The sequence below is a fragment of the Galeopterus variegatus genome, unplaced genomic scaffold, assembly GCF_000696425.1.
Source record: "Galeopterus variegatus unplaced genomic scaffold, G_variegatus-3.0.2 Scaffold3369, whole genome shotgun sequence".
In the NCBI taxonomy this organism is placed as follows: Eukaryota; Metazoa; Chordata; class Mammalia; order Dermoptera; family Cynocephalidae; genus Galeopterus; species Galeopterus variegatus.
Genome location: NW_007729480.1, coordinates 174,733 through 177,918, shown reverse-complemented (window position 1 = coordinate 177,918; position 3,186 = coordinate 174,733). Strand labels below are relative to the sequence as shown.

General features: G+C 32.6%; 1 protein-coding gene across 1 annotated transcript in view; it reads left to right on the top strand.

Annotated features, from left to right (window-relative positions):
* Positions 1-3,186, top strand: part of DHX36 (DEAH (Asp-Glu-Ala-His) box polypeptide 36) — a 52,686-nt gene that overhangs the window by 34,894 nt on the left and 14,606 nt on the right. Inside the window, exons 17-18 of the mRNA XM_008584773.1 lie at positions 635-657; positions 1,202-1,300. Coding sequence (XP_008582995.1) covers positions 635-657; positions 1,202-1,300 — 122 coding nt within the window. The remainder of the gene's footprint in view (positions 1-634; positions 658-1,201; positions 1,301-3,186) is intronic.

Sequence of the window (3,186 nt, the reverse complement as noted above, 5' to 3'; positions counted from 1 at the left end):
AACGTAAATGCTATGTAAATAGTTGTTGTATTGTTTAGGAAATAATAACAAGAAAAAAAATCTGTATATGTTCAGTACAGATGAAATTTTTTCCTCCAAACATTAATACAGTATAGTTGACCCTTGAACAACATGGAGGGTAGAGGGGCATACCCTCCTCATGGTTGAAAATCTGTGTATAACTTTCCCTAAGTCAAGTAGTTACATACTTAAGTAGTTGGCCCTGTGGAACCGCTCCATTTATGCAGGTTCCACATCCTACAAATACAATTTTTTTTGACCCACAGATGCAGAACCTGTGTATAAGTGGACACATACAGTTCAAAACTGTGTTGTTCAAGGGTCAACTATACTGTATTAATGTTTGGAGGAAAAAATTTCATCTGTACTGAACATATACAGATTTTTTTTCTTGTTATTATTTCCTAAACAATACAACAACTATTTACATAGCATTTAGGTATTATAAGTAATCTAGAGATGATTTAAAGAATCGAGGAGGATGTGCACAGGTTATATACAAATACTCTGCTGTTTTATATCGGGAACTTGAGCATCTGCAGATTTGGTATCTACAGGAGGACCAAGTACCAATCCCCACAGATACTGAGGAGTGAATGTATTATCATGCATTAATATTTGTGTGTGTGTGTGTTAGTAAACTGTGTATTTACACTTTCCTTCAAATGTGTATTAAACAGTTTTTAATTTTGTACTGCTCTGGAGCCAGGCTACCTTTGTTCAAATTCCAACTCCTCCACTAGAAAGCTAGTTCTGTTTTATTAGACAGATTTTTTATTTAAGTTACCTCATATAAAATTCTTAGAACAGTGCCTGGCACATTGTAAGTGTGCAGTAAATGTTAGATACTGTTATTACATCTTAAGATGTTATCCCTCGTTAGAAATACTTATCATTTTTTCCAGCATCTTATATATTTTGATATAATTAGCCTTATTTTGAATAAAATTGGTAATTGTTTGCTGAGATTTTAACCAGCTACTTTTCTTATTAGAGTTACTGGTAGAAAGTAGAACTTTAAACATGTTTTTATAAAATCACAAATGTAATTTTAATTCATCTTGGTAAAATAACTAACTTAAAAATCACGTATAAGTTTGATGTTTTATTTGAGTGATTGACACAGGCAGGACTAAATTATGTCAATATATATGTTTAATTATATTTGTCTCCCCCCCAGATTTTAAAACTAGGTGGAATTGCTTATTTTCTGAGTAGGTTAATGGATCCACCATCAAATGAGGCAGTGTTGCTCTCCATAAAACACCTGATGGAATTGGTAAATTTTTTTTTTTTTTTTAAATTTTAACTTAGAGTGTTAGAGTATGTAAGCCAACTAATTATAAATTCCAATCACTCCACTGTCCTTTAATTCCAAAGATAACCTCTATTGTGACTTCAATGGTAATCTCTTGCTCATTTTTCTTGATGGTTATGCATCTCTATAAAGAGTTCAGTTTAAATTTGCCAATTTTATGAACTTTACATTAGCTCATACAGGATGTGCAGCAACAGAGTTCTGGATTCTTTCACTTAACATTGTGAGATTCATCTGCATTGCTTCTTTCAGCCATAGTTCATTCATTTTCTTTCTTTCTTTTTTTTTTTTTTTTGACATATTTTATTGTATGACTACTGAAAAGACATTTTTGTTATTTCTAGTCTGGGATTATCACATATAATGCTGGTATGAATATTCTTCAGAATTCAGTGTTGCCTGGTTCACATGTTCGAGTATATCTCACGCTTAGTTGTGAATTCAGTGCATCATAAGATACATATATGACCAAGTTTGGGAGATACCCCTAACGGTTTTCTAAAGTTGTTGGAAACACTTCCACTTCCACCACTGCTAGATGACAGTTCTCATTGCTCTGTAGCTTCACTAACCGTTTGTATTATTGGTCTTTTATTCTAACCATGCCAGTAGGTATGTAGTAGTTTTAATTTGCATTTCATGACTATCATTGAATTTGTGAGCAGGTTTCATATGTTTATTGCTCACTTGAATAGTCTCTTGTAAATTGTTGGTGCCTGTTTTTCTTTTAGGTTGTAGGAGATCATTATATACTTGTGTACTCTTCATCTGAGCTTTTTATCAGTTGTGTCTATATTTTCAGCTTTTCTCTTTTTAATAGTGTCTTCATAAATATTCTTTATTTTAATGTAGTCAGATATATCAGTGTTAAAGGTTATTGGTTTTTGCCCTTTAATAAATGTACCTACTCTGGGCTTATGAAGACTTTTAAAAAAAAAAAAACTTTGTCTTTCACATTTAGATACATAATCCATCTGCATATGATTTGTGTGCTTTTGGTAAAGCAGGAGTCGTAGTTTTTACATATGCAGATCCAATTGACCAAACACCATTTATAGAAAAGTTCATTCTTTCTTTTTCTCTTTGTTTTGCATCCTTTGTTATAGGTTAGGTGTCTATGGATTTGTGTGTCTGTTTCTGGCTTTGTTCTATTCTATTGGTGGTCTGTGTTTGTATCTTGAACCAGTGTCACACACTGCCTTAATTTCTCTAGCTTTGTAATAAATCTTGCTGTCTGGTAGAACCAATCACTCAAATGTCTTGGCCCTTCTTGGTGCTTTGTCTTTTCATTCTTCTTCAAGAGTGTCTTGGCCTTTCTTGGTGCTTTGTATTTCCAAATAAATTTTAGAATCTTGGGATTTTGATTGAGCTTGCACTGAATCTGTAAATCAATTTGGAGAGAACTGACATCTTTAGAATATTTTAACATGATCTATTCCTCCATTTATTTAGGTATTTACCCTCTCTGTGTTTAAGAGTTTTCTACATAGGGGCTTTATGATCTTTTTTTAGGTTTATTTCTGGTTAGTGGCATTTTTGGATTCTGCTTTAACTTTTAAATGTTTCATTTTCTTATAAGTCTGATACATAGAAGTGCAATTGGATTTTGAATATTGACCTTGTATTCATTAATGCTGTAAAACCCACTTATTCTAATAACTATATGTAGATTTTTGTGCATATGTAGTCACCTCTTTAAATAATTACAGTTTTATTTATTCCTTTCCAGTTTTCTAGGACCCCAGTACAATGTTGAGCAGAAGTTGTATGATAGTGTCCATTCCAGTCTTGTTCTTGTTCTCAAAGGGAGAGCTGTCAACAGGCTCATCACTGAGTATGATGTTTGT